This window comes from Perissodus microlepis, chromosome 3 (assembly GCF_051167445.1).
Source record: "Perissodus microlepis isolate ML-2025 ecotype Zambia chromosome 3, ASM5116744v1, whole genome shotgun sequence".
Taxonomy (NCBI): domain Eukaryota; kingdom Metazoa; phylum Chordata; class Actinopteri; order Cichliformes; family Cichlidae; genus Perissodus; species Perissodus microlepis.
The window spans coordinates 21,427,033-21,451,898 of record NC_140463.1 but is presented as its reverse complement, the minus strand read 5'-3'; the positions used below and the strand labels follow the sequence as shown (position 1 = coordinate 21,451,898).

Sequence of the window (24,866 nt, the reverse complement as noted above, 5' to 3'; positions counted from 1 at the left end):
CCAGCCCAGGTTTTCCTTCATCACCAGGAAAACACTCTGTGGTGGTCTGATTTTTGTGTCACAGGTTTACATGCTTAATACAGGGACCTCCTGAACCTTTTCAACAGCGCTGCGAACCTCCGGCGGGGGGGGGGGGGGCAGTGTTGTGGAAATGACAGTCTTCACTAGTGGGGATACTTACAAAGCTTTCCTTCGTTATGAATTAGCATACATGTTTTTATTGAACATTTGAAGAACCAGCAAAAAAAACAGAAACTCTTGTAGAGGACATAACGTCAGAGATAGAAACGACAAGGAGCAGGTGCATCTAGTACAGGTAGAGCTGCTGCAAAAACCCACAGAGTTCAGCAGCCAGCGCAACAAAATCTGGATCCTTTGCTTTTAGTTAGCAGTAAGCATTAGCAGCACATGCTGCGTCTGATGTGAAAGGACCTTTATGCTGCGCACTGTGACTCACAGCAATGGTCCCGGGTCAGCCCTGACTTTGTGTTAAACTAATCCTAAAGTAATAATGGTATTTCTAACCACTGATATACCACAACTTTATCCTTTCAATAGCTGCTGAAAGTTAGGGGACCTAGCTTCTATCGGATATTTATATAGAGATCCTCCAGCTTCAAACTGTATTACCCTTCAAGGACCTGCAGTTCAAAAAAGCACCCCTCCGACAGCCAAACCCATCTGTTCTCAGATTGGATAGTTAAATTTGTGATTGACATGACATTGGCCAATCAGATGAAAGGAAGAAAAACCGGGTCAAAATTCGTACTTGTAACTTGAAACTTGAGTGCAGACTTTCTCACGTAGTTTTTTGGTTAAGTCCACACACAAATCTTTTTTTTACGCACACACAAATTCGTTTTACACATACAAATCTTTTTTTACACACACACAAATTCTTACACATACAAATCCTGATTTACAAGTACAAAACTGATTTACAAGTACAAAATATTTATGACCACAATTTGAGCCCATATCAATGAACTGAAGTGAAAAGAAGGGGAGAAAAGGCCAAAATTCATCCACAATAAATCATGGGGTCTACTTAGTTTTTCACACACTGCTTCACCATCTTGGCTTAGTTTTTGTTCAAATAATTTTTTTTCTATTTAAAAAAAAAAAAATTGACAGTCTTACACAATTTTTATGAGATTGTGTTCAAAACATTTTAGAGCCTCGCAAGGGCTAGGATTTTTATCATGTCCTGATAAGTAAAACCCTAGAGTTGAAATTGCTCTTTCTTTTTTACATGACTGAAAGTTTTACAATAACCTAACATAACTCTGAGTTACATAAATATGTATAGAAGTGCCCTTGTTCTGTTTTTGGTTATTGCTTTGCTGTTTGGTTAGGGATTATCCAAGCAACAAAACATGCTTTTCATCCCAAAAGATCTCTTTTTATGAGCAATATTTGACAGTTCACACTTGTTTAAAAAAACATGCCATTACAGGATTTGAAGTGCTGTTTTAGAAGAGAAGATTTAAAAAAAACAAAAAAAAACAACCTATACCTAATTAAAATTTAGTTTAGTTGATTGCCGTTATGTCTGCTTGTTTTTGAACCACTGTTTTGTGCTGGTCTTGGTAGTGAATGTGGTCTCTGGCTAATTTGCCCCACATGGTAAATCTAACCTTTAGTTTGTGAATATAGTGGGGACATAGTCTAGATGGTTGAAATAATCACAATGATTTCACTTCGTGTGTTTATTTGCACATGTAGGCAAAAGTGAATTTCATGAAAGAAGAAGATGCTCAAAAACTGAAAAAGTTAAAGAGCATCGACATAAAAGGAATACTAGTCACTGTTGTCAGAGAACAGGTATTGTACCTTTTCTGAGTTGTTTTTTAATTATGGTCAAACTGTCAAAACTTGGAATGTATTGCTGTAGCATCATTATACTGTATTTCTTTTACTAATTTTATTATGTAATTTAATATATTATACTTTTTCATGTTTATTCAAACTAAATCTGTTTACAGGATAATGTTACAAAGAAGCCTCTTCCAACTTTTACCAAAAAACAACAGAAGCTTCCACAGAAGTAAGATATGCTTGACATTCAGACCTTCATCTCGATTGAGATTCTCTTTGTTCCTGTCATTTGCACTTATTAAAATCTTTTCTTCACAGAAAAATCGTCAAGTCAACTAAATCCGCTTCAACTGGAAATTCTTTTAAAAAGCCGTTGTCTTTGTCATCTGGAGACAAAAAAAATACAACAGGCAAACTTGTTACTAAAGCAAAAGTCTTGGTTTCCAAAGCAAAAAGTGTCTCAACAAAACCGATATCCAAAACCTTAAAGCAAGGCAAAGTAGCTGCAAAAGGAGCTGTAAATGTTGTTCAAGAGAAGAAAGATGCTTCAAATCTTAAAGGTTGTAATGATTCCAAAAGTTCAGGAAAGCAGCAGGGTGATGCCGTCTCAAAACAAAGACCTGCCCTCAAAAGATCTGAAAGCAATGCTAAAAACTCTGTAGTTGCATCTAAAGATACAGTCAAGGTGGTCCAATTGTCAAAAAAGACTGTGAATCCAATTAAAGGAACTGCAATTGTCACTCGTGCAAAGGTCTTAGTTGCCCAAGCACAAACAGCCTCAACTATTGACAAACCTCAAAGTCAATTACAACAATTGGCTGCAACAGGAACTTCAACAACATTAAATGTGGAGGAAATTACTGTAAAGGGCACTAATGTTCAATCTAAAACTTCAGAGGATAAGCCTGGTGTAGAGACTTTAAAGCCACCAGAAATGGAAATAAAGTTTCAGCAGCCAACAGTGGTGAGTGAGGAGACAAACAAGGTACTTGAAACAAGAAATGCAACAGCTTCTGAAACAAAGAACCAGGCTGATGAAAAAGTTAATCAGAAGGAAAAAGAGGTCAAACACACTGAACTATTAGAGTCTGTGAATACAAAAGTCGTAGAGCCCATGGAAGTTGAAAGTTTTTCCGGTAGCAAATGCTTACGAGAACCAGAGTCCTCTGAAATAGGACAAACACCACCACAGACTTTAGGGAGCTCAGCTCAAGCTGCTTTGGATACAAAGCAGACACCTGAAAGGATCGAAAAGGGTCAAGAGCAGCAAAAAGGCATGTTGGACACAGTTCATGCCACAAATGTTCCACCCAAACCTAAAGCTTCAGAAAATAAGCCTGATGCGACCTTCAAGACTCCCAAAAGGGACACAAATGTTCAAGAATCTGCAGTTATGCCGGAAGACAGAGCAAGAAATGTGTCTGCTTCTGAAATGAAGCAGCAGACAGAATTAGCCAAAGCTGAGACAAAAGAGGCCAGTCATACTGAACCACTTGATTCTGGGAATATAAAAGTGACAGAGCCCACAGAACATTTTACTGACAGAACAACTGAACTAACCGAATCCAATAAGGATCAGACACCAACCAGCACAACTGAGATTAAACTAGATGTATCTCCAACAAAATATCCGATTGATACACCTCATAGAACACAGACTACCATAAAAAAAACAGAATCCTACAAGAATTCGGAGGTTCAAGAATCTGGAATAGTTCCTGAAAAGAAAACCAAGATTCCTGAGACAAAAAATGTATCAGTTTCTGAAACACAGCAGCAGGCAAAATTGTTGAAAGTTGAGACAAAAGAGCCCAAACACACTGAGGATTGCTTTGAGGATACAAAGGTTCAAGATTCTGGATCTGCCAAAAATGATGTGGACGAGGCAATGGAAGTCGAACATTTTGCTGAGAAAAAGGCCTTACTAGCCAAATCAAGTGAGGGTCAGACAGCAGCCAGTACAACCGAGACCACACCAACAATTGATCACCCTCAGAGACTGCAGACCAGAGCTGAGACAAAAGAGGCCAAACACAGTGAATCACTAGAATCTGGAAAAACAAAAGGGACAGAGTCCATGGAAGTTGAAAGCTCTACTGATACGACACAGACCATTGTCAAAAACACAGAAACTTTGGAGATTCAAAAATCTGCAACAGTGCTTGAAAACACAACCAAGGTTCTTGAAACAAGAAATGGAGCAGCTTCTGAAACAAAGCACCCAGTAGAATCTACCAGTGTTGATGTAGATGCAAAAGATACCAAACGTGCTGAATCACTGGAGATTGGAGCATGTAAAAAGGCCCTAGCAACCAAATCCAAGGAGAATCAACCTTCAATTGATACAGCTGACACCATACTAGATGCATCTCTACCCAAACCTTCGACCCCATTAAAGACGACACTAAAGACACCACAGACAACTATAAAAATGCCATCCTCATCACAGATCCAACCGAGTGTGACGCCAGATCCAGAGTCCACAACTACACTAGGACAAAAAACCCTGCAAATGTCAGGAAGTTCAACTGAAGCTGCTCTGGAGGCAAAGCAGACGGTTCAGAGTGTGAACACAGTCGCACAGCAAAAAGGTATGTTTGATACTATTAAGCTTGTGAAACTGAAACTCTATATTTGAGGAATAAGTAAGGTAACAGTTAGGCACCATTATTAGCATTATTAGTTGTGACTTTAGTATTGCATGGAATATGTAGGACAGTGTTGTTGGAGACACAAAATACAGGTTGTGTCTTTGTTACTGATAATGAAAAAACATACACATGTTGAAAAATAGTTTTCACAGGACTCAATGCATTTCTATGAACACATTCCTACTGAGTTTGCTGCCATTTCTTTAGTTTATGTCTGCCTGTGGACATGTTCATGAGGTTTGCTTCTAAAATTCTTTTTCAAAATACTGCAATCTATCTGAATAAAACTTCTCCTCCTTTTTAAGATCTTGTGATTGCTGTGACAAGTCAAAAGGGCCCGTCAAAAACTGTCAGCAATGTTTTGGCAGTGTCGACTGCAGTAGCTGCATCTTCCAAAACTGAGCCAACAGCTGCAACAGCAGGCAAGCAACAGCAAAGTTTTAGCAACCTGACTTTTGGGGAGAAGATGGAAAAGCTCATGGATAGAAATCGCCTGAGTAAGTAATGACAGAAGCCTGTATGTGGGTCATTATTTGTTTTTTCGGATCAAAACTCCCATTTAACTGTTTTTATGTTCACTCTACCTCGCAGATTGTTTCAAAAATAATAAAACATTGCTGTCAAAGGTAAGTTTCTTCTTTTTCTTAAAGGTATGAATAACCCATCTCTCAGTTTTAGTTGTAGCAAGAAGAATAATAAAAATCTAGTAAAATATCCTTTATAAATGTTTAGCAAAAGTAATAGTGTTATCTGTATGTCTTTAAAAATTACAAATGTTTTTCCTCTTTTGTAAAGATAATTTGGAAATTTAGTCAACAAATGCAAAACGTGTTTTTTTTTTTTTTGTTGTTGTTGTTTTTTTTTTTGTTGTTGTTGCTTTTAAGAAATAAAGTGGTGCTTTTGGCATTTCACATTTCTTTTTACAAGATAGTCATCATACTTTTGTCTCCTGTGTTGCATTCTGCTTAATAGTTTGGGTAAGTTCACTTTCCTGAATCTTAACTTCTAATTTCTCCTTTTCCCCTCCTGTTTAAAATGAAGGTGATGTTGATCACAAACCTGCCAGAATATGAAAATAGCTGCTACACAGAGGCGGACGTTGCCAATCAGCTCACCCTATTTGAATTTGGATATCTAGAAGATGACATCTATGTTATTCCTCAAATGCGTATGGTAGGTACCAAGTTATAAATCTGCATTACTCAGTGATCCCACAGGTATATTTCTAGGTCTCTCTTTGGTTTCTTTATGTGAGGTCAGCCTACATTTTCTGCGTGTGCAGAAAATGTGTATTTGTGTACACCAACACAGTACACAAATACACACAAGTACAGTACACAGTGCACAGTGAATAATTAGAATAATAACAAATGTGACTTTTCCTTCTAGGCTTTTGCCATTGCGCCAAGTCTGATGAAGGCAAAAAAGCTTTTTCAAGCGTCAAAAGAGAAGAGTATTATTCTCAATGGGTCCACACTTTGTTTGGAGTTTTTAATCCACTCCTTTCCAATGAATCCGGTACGTACTAATACAAAAATATGCCACAATGTATATTGTGGATGTATATTGTGGCATGTTTGGAAAAAATTGCCGTGCTTCTAGTGCACAATCTTGTTGATCCCTGTAGATTAGTAAATAAGGCACTGAGAGGATGGTAATTAACTAAATAACTTTAAAATATTGTTTAAAGTAGGTTTTTTATTAATTGAATTTTTAGATTATTTAAATGTAAGAGATAGAGCATGTAAATACCATACTATGGTCTTAAAATTTTCTTTTTTAAAAATATGTTATGTTGCCTCAAACTTCAAAGCTTCTTGGTTAACATTAGCAAAAAGCTTTTATCTATCTTGATTTCCTTGCTACAAGTTTTTAACTTGAAAATATCAAACTGTCTGTTCTTTGAATCATTATTATGATTTATTGATGATGCAACTAGATAAATTAGTCTTTCGCTGCCTTTTGCTGTGCTGCGCCACAAATTGCTAAATTTGTATCAAGGAAAAAAGAAAACCCTCCAGACTCAAGTGCCTTACAAATGCCACCTTACATACAATAAATGTTTGAAATTATACTACCCAAAATTAAATAAGAGAGTAAGAAGTGTCTTGCCGTAGAGCGTAGTGCCTTTAACGCTGTGTTCTCTTACATTCATGTTTCAGCTTGGGTTTTATAGCACCCTGATGAATCTGGTGAATTATGTAAGTAACTTTTTTCCCCCCAAATTATACATGGATTTGTAAATATAACATATCAAATGAACAAACAAAAATAATCTCTTTGTGTTTGTTTGAATGTTTGCTGGCTCTTCTTAAAGCAGCAGACAACTGATGATGGATCAACGGTAATCTACATCAAGAATATCTCACCAAGTGAGGCCAATGATCTCAGGGAAGCTTTGGAAAAAATCGGTTCTGTCAAAAACTACCTGCCTCTCCTCAACAAGGTTAAAAACACACCTATTCATACATTTGATTAAGAGGATTTAAACAAAAAAAGACATTGTTGTGTTATCTTCTCTTATCTTTCATGTTTACGCATGTCTGTTCTAGGTGTTTATTGAATTTGAGTCCATTTACGATGCTGATCGACTCGGAGTTTGGTACAGCCTCCTGAAACAGGGCTTTGCCCATAATGTCTACAGGATTAAGATACCAAGAAATGAATCCACAGCAAGGCGTAAGTCTTTGTTTTTTGGATAAAATAAAGCAGATGAGATGTAGATGTATGGGGAGTTACATAATAGGTAGCTAAAAATATCCTTAAGGGTAACTGGTAGGTCTTATGCTGGGCATACACTGAGTGATTTTTGGCCCATTTAGAGACTATTTTTCCGTCGTGCAACAGTTTTGGGGATCGGTCCGATTTTCACCTTAATCGTATGTCGTGCATTCTGTAGTATACATGGGGTAACGAGAAGCGACCTCGACCAGCTCCCGATCATCAATCTTTTGGTCGTAAGAAAATCAAACCTGTTTGAAATCCTGTCGGCCGTCGTGAGGGTGTCAACGCAGCCTCTCACACTGTGCACACGCAAACACAGAAATGAAGATGAATAGAGCAGCGTGGCAGTGTAGCGAGTGATCTGGACACAAGCGATGGAGGGACAACTTGTAGAACTTTGGCAAGCTCATCTGAGCCTTTATGTGGCCTCACAAAATTATCACGACCACACCAACCGTGTGCCATACATGCATACAACAGAATTAACCTTGACTTAAAATTCTTTTGCCTGCTACATTGAAAACAAAAACAAACTGCCTCAGCAGCTAGTCACTGTTTTTTTTTATATGTTAAATATCTTAAAATAATTGGAATGATATGATGGTAAATAGGAAATGTCAAAATCAAAGCATTTAATAAATTAAAATAAAGCTCTCTTTTTTTTTTTTTTTTTGTGCAGCACCTAGACTGGCAGCGAAAGCTTTGCCGGACAGCAAGGTTGTCGCTGAAGGGGCAACAATCCCAACAGCAAATTTTGGTGTCCCTCAGGGAAGCACTTCACCATTTTGGGTTACAATGAAAACGTATCCCTTTTTGTTTCCTACAACATCTCCTTGGTTTGTCATCCCAGGTGAGAAAAACAAATTGAACTAGAACTTAACTCCAGATTCAAAATGTAGGAAATAAGTGGCTCTTACATGTGACTCTGTTTATTTTTGACTTATAGATTTTGTGACAGTCCGGCTGACAAAAAAACAGGTAAGCACATTTTTTTTAAATTCTCCAATCTGGTCAAGTAACAAGAAAATTGTAATTTTAATTACTTGTGATAAGATATTGTTTACCAACTAGATATAACATTTGGTTAAGAAAGTGGTTTGAAAATTGTTTGCATAACCACCCTTGGAAGTTTGGAGAAACTGGCTGAATCTGAATCTGCAAATGCTTCTCTTTGAACCAACTTTTGACATTTTTCTTCTTAATTGCTAAAGAAATAATGTTGTAATGCTTTTGAGTCAATCGTCCAATCACCCCTGATCTCCAGTTCTAAACTCCATGCTCCTCATTTTGATATGAATATATATGAAATCTGCATTTTTATCCCATGTTCATTACATTCTGAAAATCTGTGCTTAATTATGTAAAATGTCATGAACTGTTTTCAGTATCAAATAGCATAAAATAGTTAATGACTTTATCAAAGGAAGCACAATGTGCAGGTGTTGCCTCTGCTTTTTTTCCCCCTCTTTGAATTAACTTTGTGTCCTGTAGAAAAACCGTCCTCCAGGCTCTGTTTTCCCCCACATTATGCTGACCGGTTTGCCAGAAGGGAACTACAGACACGAGGATGTCGCCAAGCTGGTGTGGCACCATTTCCCTGTTCATAATCTTCATACTCTGTACTACAAGATCATCGTTTTATCACTGCAGAGGAGGGTGAGGAATAGATGCTGAAGACTGACACAAGCACAGACATTTTAATATTCCTCATTTGTTTTTGTTTTTTTTAATCAAACAAAGCTTTATTGAAAACTTTTATTTTTATCTGAGGCTTTTTCTATCCTAACCTACAGGCCTTCGTGTACTTCAGTGACTGGAATGCCTGTACCAATTTTGTTCAACTGCACAGGAAAAATCCTATTTCTGTCGGAGGTCAGATACTCAATATCCACTTCGTGTTACAGGACATGCATCCTGGATCCAGTGAGGTATGGAAAGCTCCGTCCAAAACTTTGATGTGTTATTCGGTCTGTTATTTTGCTGAACTATGAACTATGATCAAATCATAGGGAAGATGGTGGTTGGATGGTGGTTGGAGACTGGCACGACCAAAACCATTGCGACTTTGTACAATAAACTTGCAGTCTTGTTGCCTTTGATGTAGTTAATTCAAAGGTGGGGACCAGGGCTGTGGCCACGCGCAGTCAGTTACCATCTTTGGCGTATCAAGACTGCGACAAAAAAAAAAACTGTAAGGCAGAGTCAGTGAATCGTTTTGTGAATTAATGGGTTTAAGTTAGCAATTACATGCAGTCTGTTCATGATAATACACTGATTAACTGTTACGTAGTATAAACATACAAATTCACCTTAATTTCTTACCTTTAGAGTCCAGCTAGAATCTGAAATTAATTTTTATCTTGTTCCCGCAGGATTTCAATTTAACTACAAAATAACATACATGCTTGATAACTTTGCTTTTATATGGGACTATAACCTGAATGCAACCAGTTGACAACCATCTCCAAAAGTTGATTCTGTTCATCTGGACGTAGCGTTTTCAGTGGGAGAAACGTTTCGTCACTCATCCAAGTGACTTCTTCAGTCTCAGCTGACTGTAGGTTTCCCCAATCTTATAAACAGTACATTAGCATAATGACTGAAACCAGCACACTGAAGGAACAATGGTTCCTTCATCATTATTATGCAAATTCTCATGACCATTGATCAACAACCACTGATCAAAGCCCACTGATCAAAGCCCACTGATCAATGGCCATGAGTACCATTCACAGAGAGTTGGGGAGTAGCTGCAATCACAGCATTGTAAGATGGCGAAAGATGTACCCTTAGGCTGCCTCCTCGATTCAGAGATGGTCTTTCCCTTTTCACGTAAATGGCCTCCTTGACTCCGCGCTCAAACCAGCGTTCCTCCCTGTCCAGGATGTGTACATCCTCGTCATTGAAAGAGTGTCCACTGGCCTGTAGGTGTAAATAAACTGCAGATGACACCACACAGAAGAGGTAGCTCTTCTGTGTGGTGTCATCCGCTTTGCCAGAGGTTGTTTGGTTTCCCCGATTTATAAATCCTGGCAATCCTCCTGGCACTTGACAGCGTACACTATGTTACTCTGTTTGTGTCGGGGGACCCGATCCTTGGGGTGGACCAAGGATTAATTAGGTGTCATTGGGACGCTACAACACAACACAGAGCGAACACCATCCCCACAGACAAAGCAGCCAGGAAAGCATTAACATTAACACTCTGATTATGAGTTGGATAATTGAATTTACAGAATAGCAATGTGTGTGACAATATCTTTTAAAATCTTTTTGTAGGAGGTCATGTACAGAAATCTGATGAAATGGAGCAATATTGTAAGTAAGCTATCACTTAATTATATCTGTAGTCATCCAAAAAAAAGTTTTTCTATTTCCTGTTCCTTAACAGCGGCTTTTCATTGTTTTTCAGCATGTTCCAGATTCAGAGTCTCTGGAGGAGCGGCTGATCTGTGTGGAGATCTCTGAGACATCTGTGGACCTCATCATGATGGTCATGCAAGTGGTGGCATTCAGTGGTTCTTTTGTCAGATTCTTGCCACTTGCTAACAGGGTACGACACCCCCCCCCCCCCCCCCCCCCCCCCACCCGTGTTTTCAGTTGCATGACTGCATTAACTGTTTTACTTACAGTGGGATGCAAAAGTTTAGGCAACCTTGTTAATAGTCATTATTTTCCTGTATAAATCGTTGGTTGTTACAATAAAAAATGTCAGTTAAATATATCATATAGGAGACGCACACAGTGATATTTGAGAAGTGAAATGAAGTTTATTGGATTTACAGAAAGTGTGCAAAAATTATTTAAACTAAATCAGGCAGGAGCATAAATTTGGGCACCACAAAAAAATAAATGAAATCAATATTTAGTAGATCTGCCTTTTGCAGAAATTACAGCCTCTAAACGCTTCCTGTAGGTTCCAATGAGAGTCTGGATTGTGGTTGAAGGTATTTTGGACCATTCCTCTTTACAAAACATCTCTAGTTCATTCAGGTTTGATGGCTTCCGAGCATGGACAGCTCTCTTTAACTCAAGACAGATTTTCAATAATATTCAGGTCTGGGGACTGAGATGGCCATTCCAGAACGTTGTACTTGTTCCTCTGCAAGAATGCCTTAGTGGGTTTTGAGCAGTGTTTCAGGTCATTGTCTTGTTGAAAAATCCAGCCCCGGTGCAGCTTCAGCTTTGTCACGGATTCCTGGACATTGGTCTCCAGAATCTGCTGATACTGAGTGGGATCCATGTATCCCTCAACTTTCACAAGATTCCCAGTCCCTGCACTGGCCACACAGCCCCACAGCATGATGGAACCACCACCATATTTTACTGTAGGTAGCAGGTGTTTTTCTTGGAATGCTGTGTTCTTTTTCCTCCATGCATAACGCCCCTTGTTATGCCCTAATAACTCAATTTTACTTTCATCAGTCCACAGCACCTTATTCCAAATGTGCTTTAGCATACCTCAAGCGGCTCTGTTTGTGCTGTGGGCAGAGAAAAGGCTTCCTCTGCATCACTCTCGCATACAGCATCTCCTTGTGTAAAGTGTGCTGAATGGTTGAACGATGCACAGTGACTCCATCTGCTGCAAGATGATGTTGTAGGTCTTTGGTGGTGGTCTGTGGGTTGACTCTGACTGTTCTCACCATTCGTCGCTTCTGTCTATCATAGATTTTTCTTGGTCTGCCACTTCGAGCCTTAACTTGAACTGAGCCTGTGGTCTTCCATTTTCTCAATATGTTCCTAACTGTGGAAACAGACAGCTTAAATCAATGAGACAGCTTTCTGTATCCTTCCCCTAAACCATGATGGTGAACAATCTTTGTCTTCAGGTTATTTGAGAGTTGTTTTGAGACCCCCATGTTGCTACTCTTCAGAGAAAATTAAAAGAGGGAAACTTACAATTGACCCCCTTAAATACTCTTTCTCATTATTGGATTCACCTGTGTATTTTGGTCAGGGGTCACTGAGCTTACCAAGCCAATTTGAGTTCCAATAATTAGTTCTAAAGGTTTTGGAATCAATAAAATGACAACAGTGCCCAAATTTATGCTCCTGCCTGATTTTGTTTAAACAATTATTGCACACTTTCTGTAAATCCAATAAACTTCATTTCACTTCTCAAATATCACTGTGTGTGTCTCCTATATGATATATTTAACTGACATTTTTTATTGTAACAACCAACGATTTATACAGGAAAATAATGACTATTAACAAGGTTGCCCAAACTTTTGCATCCCACTGTATTTCAGTCAGGATCGCTATAGCATAAATTTTGGATCTATGTTCCCATCTATGTATGTGTTTCATGTTCAGTCATATTGTAGTTCATACTGCACCTTTGCTTAGGTAAACTAAAGCATGAACGAGTTTACAAAAACAATAAGAATTGTTAATGTCTATCACTTTTTAAGAAACGTTTTCCTTTTTGTCTTTGTGCTTTTCTTATGACTATTTCTATTCTCAGATTTACATTGAGATGGCAGAATCTAGTCTTGTAACAGAGGTGTTGGAGAAGATTGCTTCAAATGAACATTTATCTACGAATGTAATTTGGTATGACTTTCACTAAAATAGGGGAAGAGATGAATAAATTATTAGAATAAATTACGTATTTATTTGTTATGAAAATAGACCCTTAGACCGTCTCCTTTTTTATCCTCTATACAGGAAAAAAGTTCGACGCATTGAAACGTGAGTATTTCTCTTTCTAATACGGCAATTCCTGAATCTGGGTGCAGCTTCTCCTGTAGAAGTTAAAACAGTTCTAATACTAAACATTTTGGGTTTTCGGATTCTTGGTTTGACGAAAAAATAATAGTCTCATATGGTGAAGTATGGTTTCCTGTTGTTTTGGTTTTTTTTGTTTGTTTTTTTTCTCTGTAATTTTTATAATGAACTGGCTCTAAAAGATGTGGAGAAACAAAACAGGCAGTTTATGTAAATGTGTCTTAAGCTAATGACTGCTGAACAAAAAATTGGAAATGATATTTGTTTCTTTCTCTGTTTTGTAACATGTTATGTGTAACCATTTTTGTGAAAACAAACTTGTTTTTTGTGGGCAACTAACAAAGATTTTCTGCTTTTGATTTTAGTTTGAAGAGCTTAAAACAGCGTCTGCAAGACTCGAGTGAGATTAAAGTAAATCTTGAACTGGACACCACAGATGTTAAGTTCCCGACTGTGATAAGTGGAGCACAGTCTTCTCTTTCTGATAAAGGGGCGCAAACTCTTCAGCAAACAAGTACCTCTGGTTCTGCTCAACCAGCAGTATCAGTTAGTTCCAACATTTCTAAGTCTCTCACAGCAGGACAAAGTGCAACAAGTGACCAAGAAATGGAAGAAACCAGTGATAAACCAGGAACTGAGATCACTATAACATCCACCGTTGCTCTTCAGGCGAGTCAGGATGTAGAGAAGGCAGAAGGGAGGTTAGGGGAAGAAGGGTCACCAGTAATTTCAGTCACCTCTGCTGATGGAAGAACTTTTTCAGCTGCTTCTACCCCTGCTCCTCCAGTCACAAGTCTGACAAAGTCTAAGGAAACGATCAGAGAACTTCCTTATATTAATGCTGACGAGCCCATATTGATTCAGGGAACCAAGACACAGACTGTGGATAAAATGGTAATATCTGGCAAAAAGTGTATTTCCAAAGTGCCAAAAATGTTCTAACTATGACCTGCCATATTTTTGTGAGGGTAACGCATTTCCAATTCGTTCAAGTAAATTAGTAAGCAATCTTTATCTTTTTAGAACCCCAGCAAGAGAGAAACAACCTCTAGAAGTGACTTGGGTAAAGAGAAAATGGAAGAAAAGGTGAGTTCCTTACTTCTAGCTTCAAATTTGGTCTGCATATATGCATAAACATACAGTGTATCTAGAATCAAACCCACTAAACTATGATATGATTAGGGATGGGTACCGGTAATGGCACCGGTTCTGACAAACGGTAGTAACCAGACCGAAAAGCAGCGCACATTGCGGTGCTTTTTTCTTTTCCTGAGATGTCATACACTTTGGATTCCAGCCAATCATTTTACCTTTGCGAGCGTAGTAGGTGGGCCCAGGTACGTACGTTCTTTTAGAGAAGAGCTACAGATTAAAAATGCCCAAAGCGAAGCGGTCAAAGTCTGGCTGTACTTCACAGCAAAAGATGCAAACTCAGCAGCCTGCAACAAGTGCTTTAAGGTGATACTGTGCAAAGGAGGTAACTCCTCAAATCTGATGAAACACATGGCGACGTATAGCATTTTGTTAAAAGCCGAGAAATGCGCCGTATTTGATAGCTTGCTGTGAGACCTCACACCGAGCACATCTACTGCGGGTGTGGTGCCTGTTATCGGACCCGTAGTTAGCAACATCCCCCAAAAACCCGAAGAGCAGAGTCCTGGCCCGTAGCCCTGCCAGTGTAGCAGAAATGATGACTGATGATGATGGCAGCAGCAGCCGTTCTTCTCTGCGTGAGTAGCTTAATGTTGTTCGTGTGTAATTTACGTTGAGTAGGCTAACCACATTATTACATTAATGCATGTAAGGTGAACTAGCAAACACAGTCGTAGTTACATGCGGCTGTCTTCTTGTTTGATGGCAGATACTCCCTTCACCCTGGCCAAAAAGGCTAAAATGACCAAAGAAAAAGTGGAAAACAGCTAAACATGAGAGGTTTTTGGACAAAGTTTGTTTTTTCCATTGTTTAAGCACTGCTTCCAGCCAAGAGTGATGCCATAAATCCCCTATAGCTGCAGAAAAGGCTAAAATTGTTATCTTTTTACAAAAAAACAGCTGAACATGAGAGGTTTTTGGACCAATTTTGTGTTCTCCATTCTTTAAGCACCGGTTCGAGCACCGTTTAAGCACCGGCACAGTTTCAAAAGTACCGGTTTGGTACTGGTATCGGATAAAACCTAAACCATACCCATCCCTAGATATGATAATATATCTTAGAGTTTATTAGTGACAGTCTTCTGTGGTCCCTTTTATTAGTTTTTTGTTTTTTGTTTTTTGTTTTTTTTTTTTGGGGGTTTTTTTTTTGTTTGTTTGTTTTTTAAAGCTCAGTTATGTAATGGAAAATAACTCATCTCTTTAACTGGTTAAGCAGACCTGCGGAGTGGAAATAGAAAACCAAAGCCTGGTTGTGTCGACCACTACAAAACAGATCTCAACAAGGCCCTTGAAAGACTCCACGAGCAGCTCATCTCCTAGTGTCAGCCAGACCTCTGTCTCTTCTTCTCTACAATCTATTGAAACTCCTCCCTTCCCTTGCCAAACAGCAGAGCCAGAAAATCCAGAGTCTCCAGAGATAGCCTTACATTCTCCATCCTTCAGCTGTAAGCCTTCTTCATCAACGATTGCATCAACAGCAGCAGCAGCAGATGTGACAGTAGAGCTATATCAGCTTCATAGAGACGAAGAAGCAAAACCCAAAGAAAGTGCAGTAGGGAAGTCCGGCAAAGTGTTAGCAGAGGGCATTACTACAGAGACAAATAGAACAGAAACATCATTAGCTATACATTCAGCTGCACATAGTCAGGGGTTAGAGTTGACAAGCCAAAAACCGAATCTAGAAATTGATTTTAACAATGGCATACTCAAAGAGTCGAAGGAGAGGACAGAAGAAGAATGCAGAAATTATTATTCTGGCAAGTATCCTGAGGAGGAGGACTTTGAAGATTACCAAATCCTGGACTCGATTGAGGATCAATTGGATGAACAGATGAATGAAGACGGAAGCCAAGATGGCACTGAAACCAATTTATCTGGGTGTGTACAAGAGCCAGGAAACTCTTACCAGGTGATGGATATTGTTACCGAGGACCAAGCATCTGTAGTTAAAGAGGACTCTCAAGAAGATGCCACTGATAAGGATGTGTTAGATTCAAGAACGAACCAAAGTCCAAGGATCAAGGGAGCTCGAACAACCATACAAACACAAGGAGAAATGCAGAGGTCTTTTAAAGCCCCTGAAAATTTGGGCCAAATCCTAAATGTTGAAGAACAAGTCAACAAAGACATGTCATGCGATGCAGATTGTGCTAAACAAGAAACCTTTGAGATATTGGATTCAATTGATGATAACACTGATGACCATGTTTCTTCAGAAACGCATATTTTTGATGAGCTAAATTTCAGTTTAGAGGACTTTGTCACTGTTGATGAAATTGGTGACAACACGGGAGAAGCAGCCTTCAGCCACCAAAGCCGCTCTTCTCATAAGCAGAACTCTGAAAGGAAAAGAGAAAGGCAGAGCTCTCACATTGCCTCCCCTTCTTCCTCACCCGTGCCAACTCACATCACAGTGAAAGAAAATTTGTCTTCTAATGTCTTTAAGACCTCTACCTCCTCATCTTCTCAGTCTTTTGAAACTTGTAGGAAAACACACCCAAGCAAGTTAAAGTCCCCAGCCAGAGCACTGCATACTTCATCCTCAGATTGTAGGGCGCATTCATTAAAGATGGCATCAGCAGCAGCAGCTGAGACATCGGTTGACACATATAAGCTGCACAAAGAAAGAAGTTCTGTTGAGTCAGAGTCAGGGCAGTCACCTGGACCTGAGAAAGGCCATAGACTGCATAAGTTGGACAGTCAAGTCATGGAAAGCAATACAGATGCAGTCAAAACCTGTTCAAAGGAATGGAGTGAAATTGGATTGGATGCTTCTATCCAACTATTACATGGGGTTTCTAAACACCAAGTAGCTACCAATCAAGAGGATGATCGTCTGGTTGAAAATGAAGACTCAGCAGAGAAAAGAGAGGTTGAGGAAAACAAGATTCAGATAATGGAAAATTCTGATAAATCTACAGTTCTAGATGGAGCTGATAAAATTGAAATGTCAATTACAAGTAGCAACCAAAACCCGAGAGGCCAAACAGAAGATAGAAGAAGAAAAGAAAAGGAAGAAATGTTTTCAGAAGAATCCTGCAAAGCGTCCAAAGATGCTGACAACAGAGACATGAAAGACAATTCATCAGATAGTACTGATCATGAAACCTTTGAGATATTAGATTCAACTGATGATCATACTGATGACCATGCCTCATCAAACACCAACCTTTTTGATGAGCCAAATTTCAACTTTGAGGACTTTGTCACTGTTGATGAAATTGTTGATGATGTGGAAGATATGGCCTTAGACCACCCAAGCACGGCTTCATCTAAGCAGAACTCTAGAATGAAAAGTGAAAGGCAAGGTTCAAATGTTTCATCTTCTGTAAAGCAGACTTCTACAAGATCCCCGAAAGACTCCAAGAGCTCAGCAACTTATTCTTCTTTCTCACATTCCTTATCCAAGTCAATGAAAGCCACTGCGAGGAGCAGTTTGTGTATGGCTATGGAAACTCCTGCCTCCTCTGTGGAAAAAGCAGCATCAAGTAACCCAAAATCTCCAGCCAGAGCATTGCAAGTTTTGTATTCAGGTTTTAGGACCTGTGCATCAAAAGCAGCTCTAAGTGGAGTTGAGACTTGTCAGCCAAATGAAGAACAAGCAAAACCAACAGAGAGTTTAGTGGTAAAATCTGACCACAAACTTTCAGCCAATGGCATTGCTTTGAAAATTGTTGAGTCAAAGTCAAGCCAGTCATCTGCTCTTGAGAAAGGCCAGAAATTCTTTGGAGGTGGCTATAAGGTCTTGGACAGTATTGAAGATGAAAGTCCTGAGGAGTTTAGTGAAATGGAAATAGATGCGCCTTTCAAAGCACTAGACGGTGTAACTGAAGACCAAACAGCAACAGTTCAAGAGGCCACTCAAACAGTTAAAGATGAAGGTTCCACATTGATGCAGCTGTCCGAGGAGCATGTGATTCAAGTAGATAATTCTGATAAATCTGTTGCTGAAGATTCGGCTGAGAGAAACGAAGTGCTGGACACAAGTAAGAATCAAGCTTCAAGGAGCAGGGGCGATGGAAGGTGGGGGAAAGAAAAAGAACAACAGATGCTTTCAGGAGAAACGTGCAAAGACTCTGGCCAAATGACAAATGTTAAACATCAAAGCATCAAAGAAGCTTCACCAGATAGTACTGAAGAAGAAGGCTTTGAGGCACTGGACTCGGCTAATGATCACGTCGATGACCAAGTCTTTTCAGATACCACCCTTTTTGATGAGCAAAATTTTAACTTGGAGAATTTTGTCACTGTTGATGAGATTTTCGATGACTCAGGGGAGGACCAAAGCACAGATGTGTTATCCTCTGCCGAACAAACCTCATTAAAATCCTTGAAAGGCTTCAAGATTTCTTTGTCACCTTCCTCATCTAAGACAAGGAAATCCACTTTGAAAAGCAGGTTGTCTTCTAATGTCAAAACGATCTCTTTACAGTTAAATGAAACTCCTGCTTTGCCTGATCAGAAAAGGAAGTCGAGCAAGCCAAAGTCTCAAGCCAGAGCATCTTATTCTTCATCCTCAGGTTGTAGGACTCATTTGTCAAAGCTGTCATTGACAGCACTAGTTGAGGCAACAATAGAGACTCGTCAGCTTCATAGAGAAGAAGCAAACCCTACAGAAAGCGTACCTGTAAAGTCTGACCACAAAGTTTCAATAAAAGGCATTGCTGGGGAAACTATTGAGTCGGAGATAAGTCAGACACCTGGACCTGAGCAAGGCCAAGAATTACATGAAGGAGGCTTTCAGGTCTTGGACAGTGTTAATGATGATGACGCATGTTTAAAGGAGTGCAGTGAAATTGGATTGGATGCTTCTCGCAAAGTGCTAGACAATGATATCAGAGACCAAATAACTACAGTTCAAGAGCCCAATCCTTTGGCCAAAAATGAAAGTTTTACAGTAAAGCAGCTGTCTGAAGATTTGATTCTGGTAGTGGACATTTGTGACAAAAATGCAGCAGAGAGCAGGGGAGATGGAAGCAAGGGGAAAGATGAAATAACGCTTTTGAAGGAATCATCCAAAGCCTCCAAAGATGCTGGCTTAATTGCAGAAGGTAAAAAACAGCCTCTTGAAGAGGGAGACAACACTGTAAAAGAGGGTACTGAACAACAAACCTTTGAGATACTGGATTCAACTGATAGTCATAATGATGATTCTATTTCTTCAGACGCTCAGCTTTTTGATGAGCAGAATTTTGAGAGTTTTGTCACTGTTGATGAAATTGTTGAGGATGTGGATGACAACCAAGGCACCTTCTCATCTGAGCAGAACTCCAGAAAGAAAAGAAAAAGACAAAACACAGATGTTTCATCTTCTGCCAAGAAGATCTCAACAAGATCCTTGAAAGAGTCTAAGAACTCAGCTGCTTTATCTTCTGAATCCAAGCCCACTGAAGCTTCAGAGAAAAGCACCCTGTCTTTAGGCTTGACCACTGACTCACCAAAAAAACAAAAAGGCTCATCTGAACCAACCAAATTCAATACCACATCTATGCAATCTGCTCAGGCCACTAAGACCCCTTTATTCTCTTCTTCGCTGCCTGTCGAAATTCATGCATCGCCTTTTCGCGGAGCACAGCCACACAAGACAGAATCTCCAGCCAGAAGACCACACACTGTATCCTCAGGCCACAAGACCCATTTGTCAGAGATGGCATCAACATCAGATATTGAGGCATCTGTAAAGATTCAATATTCTAATGAATCAGAGAAAAAAAACACAGAGTGTGCAACAGCAAAGTCTGACCACAACGTGTCAGGAGAGGGCATTGCGGCATGGGATTATGTCGGAAAATGTATTGAGGTGGAGGAGGAAGATGGTGAAACTTACCAAGTCATTGATTCAGTTGATGATCAAACAGAAGAACAGCTGGATGACGATGGAAATCAAGATGGCTGTGCTAAAACCAAGTATCCAGGACCTAAACAAAGCCACACATTGCATGGGGAAGGTTATCAGATTTTAGACGATATAAAATCCACAATCCGAAACGAAATAAAACAGTACATTGAATGTCAAGACATCCAAAACACTTCAACAGATGCTACTGAAGCATTTGAGATACTGGATTCAGTTGATGATCTGACTGAAATAGAAGATGATAACCAAAAATTTGAAACCCTCGGCACCCAAGTATCTAAAGAAGCCACAGAAGAAGAGGAAGAAGCTTACCAGGTAATTGATTCTGTGGAAGATGAGCCAGCAACCACAGAGACCAAATTGGAGGCAGACAACAAGGAAAAAAGAACAGATATATCCAATGAACCTAAAAGAGATAATAGACCAACAAGGAGGAGTGGATCAAGGTCCAGAACATCTAAAAGTGAAGAGGAGGGGAAATTGCCAATAAAAGAGGACAAGATGGTGAAAAAATATGAGACAAGAACAAAGAAAAGCAATACAGAAAAAGACAGAAATATTCTCAAGGACACTGAAAAGATCATTCATGGGAAAGTAAATTTTGATAAAGATGAACCAATTCAAGATGCTTTTACTGCAGAAAGGTCTGATAGTAGAAGGTCTGCTAGAGGATACAAAAAGGACAAACTGACATACACAGAACAATCTGAAAAGCCAGAAGCGGTAGAGACTGACAACAGCAATTCAGCCATTACAGAACAATCTACCAGTGGGAAAAAGGAAAGAACGGCTAAAGAAGTCCCAACAAAAGACAAGACTACAGCAAGAAGGAGAACCACATGGGCTGTACATTCCCAGAAACGGGATCCTGAGAAAAATACAGAAAATGAGGAGACAACGCCACCGACCGAGAAGACACCAACAACAAAGAGTGATGCCTTGATAAAAGACTTAAGGGAAGACTCTACCTATGAAATACACCCTGTGGAAGATGATGATGTTAGGAATAATCGACCTGCAACTTCAGAAAACACAACGTTGGAAAGACCAAGGAAATGTATTGAGAAAACTTTTTTGGATGACACATCTGAGCTAGTGACTCTGGATGAGGTGGGGGCAGATGAGGGTGGAGAGAAAGTTTTTTTGGAGGGAGAAGAGTGGAATAGGGAGATTACGGAGGATGAGCTGCAGGAGTTTGTCACATTGGATGAGATTGGTGAAGAAGAGGAGGAGGGACATGAGGTCTGCCGACTCAACCCAGATAGCCAGTCAGTGAAGTCCTTAAACCAAGAGGTAATGTTAGCATTTAAACTGTTGCAAACATTTTTCTTTCTTTGAGAAATCTTTGTTCTGATAACATAAATCTTGATGCCAAACATTTTGGTTTTCTCTTTTTAGACTTTGTCAAATGTGAATGAAGCAGTGCATGATGAGAATGAGAAGGGTGTCAAAAAGGAGGCTCAGAAAATCTCAAGATCTAATAAACGCAAACGTGATGACAATGCAGGTTTGTGTTAGTCTTCTTACTGCTTCCATAAAAAAAGTCATAAATTAGCAGCAGGCAACAGGTTTCTAATTAGAGTCAGTTGATTAATTAATCATCAGCAGGTGTGACCTCCTTTACTAAAGTTTAGTTTGCTGCTCTGGTGCATGGTCAAGTTACATCTGAAGAAGCCATACAAACCTGTGGAATAATGTCCTTTAAACACCTTTGGGTTTCTTTTATAAACCTTGGGCACCTTGCATTCCCAGAGTCAACCATGAACTCCTCTGTATGTCTGACAAAGAAAAGAATCAAGGTGTTGAAATTGCCCAGTCCTGTCCAGACCTCAACCTGATTGGAATGTTGGTTTGGGACCTTAAGAATGCTGTGCGTAAATGTATATCCCCAACCTCAATAAACTGAAGCAACAGAGGTGTGGGCCAAATTTTTCCCACAACGATGTGAGAGACTGATGAAGTCACACAGAAAATGATTCCTTCAGTTTAGCTAAAGCTGGTTATAGAAGCGATTGAAACATGGACTGTACATAGGGTGATCGTGGCTCAAGAGTTGGCAGTTTGATTGTGTAAGGTTGCCGGGTTTGAGCCCCGGCTCCGACAGACTTCACCTGTTGCCTACTGGTGGTTGTCAGAGGGCCCGGTGGTGCCAGCGTTCTGCAGACTTGCCTCTGTCAGTGCACCCCAGGGCAGCTGTGGCTACAATGTAGCTGGCCATCACCAGTGTGTGTGAATGAGTGGATGACTGAATGTAGTGTAATGCGCTTTGGGGTCCTTAGGGACTAAGTGCTATACAAATACAGGCCATTTACCATAGTTTTTCAAAGGACAGCACAAAGTCTCGTGTAAACTTCGTTTCACATGACTGTTTGTACATGGTAGGTATGATAAGCAGGCATAAACAGTGGTGCCTTCATTGATAGAAGGAGCAGCACATCTTAAAGCAGATAAGACATAAACCAGGTGAAATGGATTGTGTTAACAGCTAAAGGTTTCCAGTATAATGGAACTCTAACCATAAAAGCTAAATTACTAATTATTTTACGGTGCAAATAAACTGACATCGGCTTACAGCCTAACAGAAATTTAAAATTAAAGGTAAGACAAACTGTTAAAGACAAATCTATCACCCGTTACATGCTTTGTTAGCCAAGACAGTTTGATTTTGGTGTGTTTTGATTGCCAGATTATTATCACGATAGATTTTTTTTTTTTTTTTTTTTTTTTTTAAATGGAAAGCATTGTGTACTAGTCTGTTGTGTGAATCTTGTAAAGTTTACTCCTAAATTTACTAAAAAAAGAAAATGGCAAACTGTTTTGCATTAATGTGAGTCTTTGTTTTTGTATCTCATATTAGAGGAGAATGTGAACTTGAAAAGAGATGAAGACAAGGACAAGAAAGCCATTAGAACCAGGACAAGTGGCCAAGCCAGGAAGAGGACTAGACAGATCCCTGGTAACACAAGCACAGCTTTCTGGTTTACATAATTGTGCAGAAATATTGAGCCACTTCTCATTTCTTCATACTTTGTTATTTTGTTAAATAATCTTGAGGAAATGTTCCCTAGTCTTTCAAAGTTTTTCTTTTGACTTCAGCTGCTTTTATTCACTGATTTTCAGTCCAGTCTTTATACCTGAGCATTTTCAGAGGAATGTTTTTGTTGTTGTTTGTTTGTTAAGCCACTTAACACTGACTTATGAATCATTCAAGGACAAAAAAAGGAACCTTAGTCATGTGATGAGCCAGTTGTAATCTAATGCCATGTAGTGCTGTCAATCAACAAATTGGAAACAGCTTCACGACAGCATGACAATGATTGCAGACACACGGCAGTAAAATCATACCTGGGTAGAAAAACACATGGTGGAACACTATCAGTCACGGATTGGCTTCACCAGAACTCAAGCTTTAATGGAATGTGGGATCATCTAAAGCGTGGGTGTCAAACTCCTTTTTCATCATGGGGCACATACAGCTCACTTTGATGTTAAGTGGGCTGGACCCATGAAACTACATGATAGATGTGTAATTCACAGAAAATGTACCATGGATAACATTTCTATTGTAGTCTTTGGAAAAACTGGACCTTGTATTATTATTAATAATAATAATAATACTGCATTTTATTTGAGGGCGCCTTACAAAAGAACAAAATTAAAAGGAGCAATAGTCATAAAATGCATAAAATGAGTTAAAATTGCAAAACAGAACTTGACAACAGATAAAATCACTACTAAAGCGAATAAGCCAGTTTGAACAGATGTGTTTTGAGCTGTGACTTAAATACGGGAGGAGAGTCTATTTCTTATGGCTGGATGAAGAGAGTTCCAGAGCCGTGGAGCAGAGCGACTGAAAGCTCTGTTTATATTTATATGTAATTTATATTATATTTTCGCAATATATGACCAGGAGGGAGCATGTAAATAATGAATAAAAGAGGCTCTAATACTAAACCCTGGGGCACACCAGCAGAAACAGGATAGAGACTTGAAGAGTGGGATTTAAATTGGATATAACTGAGTGCGGTCTGAAAGATATGAGGCAAACCAAGCAAGGGGGTATGACGAATGACAATGGATGCTAACCGGTTCAGGGGGATATTGTGAGAAATGGTATCATACTAAGATCATCACTAAGATCAAGAAGAATGAGGATGGATAGGAGACCAGAATCAGCTGCCATCAGAAGGTCATTGGTTGACCTTAACAAAGCAGTTTCTGTGCTATGATTGGGGTGGAAACCAGATTGAAATTGTTCATAGAGATTATGGTCATTGAGATGTAAGTGAAGCTGGGAGGCGACAACTTTTTCAAGAATTTTTGAAATAAAGGGGAGATTTGATATAGGGCGAAGACTATCAAAGTTTTTGGGGTCTGCACCAGGCTTTTTGAGAGTTGGAATAACAGAAGCCTTTTTCTGACATGAAGGGACCATTCCAATTTTAAGGGAGGAACGGATAATACTGGTTATGAGAGGAGCTAACGAGGGAAGACAGGCTTTAACTAACACAGTGGGAAGAGGGTCAAGTTGACAGGTGGATGATTTTGATTTTTTTTTAATATGATTAGATACGTCAGTTATAGAGGGAAGAGTAAAACCTGAAAATAACTGACAGGAAGACAGTGGGGGAAACAGGAAGTCTACTTCAGAGTCGGAAGCTGCTACAGAGTGACGGTGGATATCTTAGCTTTTGCAAGACTTTTTTGTCATTTAATTATTTATCTCTTAGTTAATTACTTTTGTGTAGTATGAATGACTGTGAGGGAGTCTTTATCAGCAGGAGACGCTGTGAAACCTATTTAAATACAGTTAAAAGCAATGTTCCCTCTAAGCTGTGCACGTGCGCAATTGCGCACTGTTGGCACGGTCTCTGCGCAGAGAAAATCTGCGTTGTGCACACAAAAAAAAATTCTAACCTGAATTGAAATTAAAT

General features: G+C 39.3%; 1 protein-coding gene across 4 annotated transcripts in view; it reads left to right on the top strand.

The window, feature by feature from the left end:
* The window catches only part of LOC146390491 (uncharacterized), a 43,208-nt gene that overhangs the window by 15,317 nt on the left and 3,025 nt on the right, over nucleotides 1–24,866 (top strand). For 2 of the 4 annotated variants that reach the window (XM_084923537.1, XM_084923538.1), the window contains exons 9-31: nucleotides 1,726–1,824; nucleotides 1,986–2,047; nucleotides 2,137–4,409; nucleotides 4,775–4,966; nucleotides 5,061–5,095; nucleotides 5,511–5,642; nucleotides 5,859–5,987; nucleotides 6,632–6,670; nucleotides 6,787–6,915; nucleotides 7,022–7,148; nucleotides 7,873–8,043; nucleotides 8,140–8,171; nucleotides 8,685–8,849; nucleotides 8,987–9,121; nucleotides 10,473–10,511; nucleotides 10,606–10,746; nucleotides 12,661–12,749; nucleotides 12,864–12,887; nucleotides 13,289–13,817; nucleotides 13,947–14,009; nucleotides 15,289–21,225; nucleotides 21,331–21,439; nucleotides 22,790–22,888. In XM_084923537.1, coding sequence (XP_084779663.1) covers nucleotides 1,726–1,824; nucleotides 1,986–2,047; nucleotides 2,137–4,409; nucleotides 4,775–4,966; nucleotides 5,061–5,095; nucleotides 5,511–5,642; nucleotides 5,859–5,987; nucleotides 6,632–6,670; nucleotides 6,787–6,915; nucleotides 7,022–7,148; nucleotides 7,873–8,043; nucleotides 8,140–8,171; nucleotides 8,685–8,849; nucleotides 8,987–9,121; nucleotides 10,473–10,511; nucleotides 10,606–10,746; nucleotides 12,661–12,749; nucleotides 12,864–12,887; nucleotides 13,289–13,817; nucleotides 13,947–14,009; nucleotides 15,289–21,225; nucleotides 21,331–21,439; nucleotides 22,790–22,888 — 10,750 coding nt within the window. The remainder of the gene's footprint in view (nucleotides 1–1,725; nucleotides 1,825–1,985; nucleotides 2,048–2,136; nucleotides 4,410–4,774; nucleotides 4,967–5,060; nucleotides 5,096–5,510; nucleotides 5,643–5,858; nucleotides 5,988–6,631; nucleotides 6,671–6,786; nucleotides 6,916–7,021; nucleotides 7,149–7,872; nucleotides 8,044–8,139; nucleotides 8,172–8,684; nucleotides 8,850–8,986; nucleotides 9,122–10,472; nucleotides 10,512–10,605; nucleotides 10,747–12,660; nucleotides 12,750–12,863; nucleotides 12,888–13,288; nucleotides 13,818–13,946; nucleotides 14,010–15,288; nucleotides 21,226–21,330; nucleotides 21,440–22,789; nucleotides 22,889–24,866) is intronic. The other 2 variants (XM_084923540.1, XM_084923539.1) reach the window with 2 other exon arrangements.